This window comes from Perkinsus marinus (genome assembly GCF_000006405.1).
Source record: "Perkinsus marinus ATCC 50983 genomic scaffold scf_1104296954996, whole genome shotgun sequence".
NCBI classification, from domain to species: domain Eukaryota; phylum Perkinsozoa; order Perkinsida; family Perkinsidae; genus Perkinsus; species Perkinsus marinus.
In genome coordinates, this window is record NW_003207916.1 from 1 (window position 1) to 2,252 (window position 2,252).

The 2,252-nt window shown below is 48.9% G+C and overlaps 1 protein-coding gene across 1 annotated transcript; it reads right to left on the reverse strand.

Annotated features, from left to right (window-relative positions):
* Positions 1–46: 46 nt before the first annotated feature.
* Positions 47–1,187, reverse strand: Pmar_PMAR022560 (hypothetical protein; the record flags this gene model as incomplete). The annotated part of the gene is made up of 4 exons (XM_002775977.1): positions 47–123; positions 175–420; positions 598–716; positions 992–1,187. Coding segments are annotated over 4 exons (638 nt in total), but the record flags the coding sequence as incomplete, so codon positions are not given.
* Positions 1,188–2,252: the final 1,065 nt, after the last annotated feature.

Genomic DNA, 2,252 nt, shown 5'->3' on the forward strand with positions numbered 1-2,252 from the left:
TCTGAGACCCAACTGGAGGAGACCAACCATGCTCTCATCGTATTACTTATAATCAGCTTCTTCTTCCAGTAGACGGAATACATCAGGGGAGAACACATCTCCTAGAGCGCCATCACCTAGTACCTGATAATCATCCCCACGATGAGTCTGTCATTCTCCTATTGCCACTCATACCCCTGTTCTATAATGTATTTCATCGAACTTGGAAGTAGAGCCAAATCCCCAGTGGAGTAGAGGCTCAGATAGTCTAACCGTTGCAGAGTCTAACCCAGCAGACCAATGCAGTAATTCGCCAGTCATAATGTTCTGTTGTTTGAGACTATCACTAAGCTGCCCCTTAGCATCCCCAGCACCTCCAGTACCCATCACGATGTTGGTTAGAATATCATCATTTGACATTGAATCAGCTAAGGCCGATACCTAAGACACCAATCCTGTTTCATGTGCTTGCTGCTCGTAGGAGGTCCCTGTTACAAAGATCCTGGTCATAAGATACTCTGATTTGGCCGCCTTCCTCCTGGACGTGTGATACTCCAGTATACTATCGTATATAGGCTGACATCATCTCTATCGTATTACTACGAATATGACTGCTACCTTGACAACACTAGGCTTTGCCAAGGAATCGCCTCTCAAGAGTAGGAAGTCTTGCTGAGCCAGTGGACACTGAGTTACTCCAGACCCAAATGCCCGGAGTATTTCGCAAATCGAGGAGCCTAATTAGAGTACCTCTCATCCTGGGCCACCCTACCATCATGTCCTTTACATGTATCCGGCACTCCGAGGACCGTCATCCTCTTGCTACGCGTTAGGTGCCCTTCTACCGTTGCTGTGTTGCATTGGCGGCATAAGACGTACACACTTCCCAAATGGAGAGTGTCCAAGGCTAAGTCGACAGTATGTTGAAGTAAAGTAGTGCCACCAGGCAACGGTAGGAGTCCTGAGTATACTACTACCGTTGATCAATGCTGCTCACGTGTATGGCTATTACCTGTGATCCGATCAGCCTCACATCCTCCACCGAATAGGGTTTCAGTTTGGCATCCCTCATCGAAGTTCTCAGCCAATACGATACATGCATTAACTCTGTATTGGGAGGATGTAGGATCATCCTCGGTACAGGCCCCACCAGCCTTATGCTTATTACCAGCACCTCCTTTAGAGGAGCCTCCTCTCTTGCCACCCATTAAAACAAGGCCGTAACTACAATCAAGTGCCACCTGGGATAACATTCCCCCGCCACTAAGAACTTTGGATCGGTCAGAAGTTCCTTGAGAAATGGGGGATCAGCCTGTGTTACCCTCACAAGTTCCAACACGTGTCTCCACGCGTGTGGGTGTGGAAAATTGAACAGTTTCACGTCACTACTACGCCTTGGTTAAGGTGTAAATGATCGATAGAACCGGCGTCGCTGGGTAGTGTGTAGAAGTCTTACCAGCTGGTGTAATCTGGATGTCGGAGACACGCTTCGCGTCATGAGAGGCGGATCGATTAACAAAAAAATTTGATAAAATTTGTTGCTCTGATAGAGTGGTTTGCCACAGTTTGTGATTCTTAAGTACCCTTTGTTGTGCGTAGTCGTGTGCGCACAGTATCTTGCGCAGTACTGATCGATTATCCATAGCTGTTCGGTATTGCACGCACGCACAGGTGGTACATATGTTATACCCCACTCTAAGTGGACTAGCGTTGCTAGTGAGCTTGACGGTACACACATTGCTACATCTGGTGCCCAGACCCAGGACCAACATGCCGTTCAAGCTCGAATCTGTATTGGAACCCTATTCTGGTGGTGAAAACGACTTCGCTCTTTGGCTGCAGGAGTTCGAGACGGTGGCCGAGGCTTCTAAGTGGACTATTAAGCAAAAGTCACAATATATCGTACTTTTTATGAAGGGCTCGGCCAAAGAGATCGCTAGGCAAGCCCTGGAGGAAGTTGAGGGCGATCCAGCTGGTGCCTATGCTCATGTGGTTAGGGCCCTGGATAGAGCGTACTCGCTCAAAACTCACGAGGCGTGGAAGCGTCTGACTCGCCGTGAGTGGCACAAGGAAGATAGTGTTGATGGTGTATTAGCTGAATTCCGCCGCTACCTTAGAGTGCTAGGGGTTACTACCACAGTGGCTGCTGAGAACATCCTTCGTGAAAGCCTGATTGCCACCCTGCCCGAGACGTGCAGAACGCCATCCGGGTGTTCGAGGAGATGGGCGCAGTTGCTTTGGCTGATGTTGTTGCTAAGCTCGAGCTCAGCTGA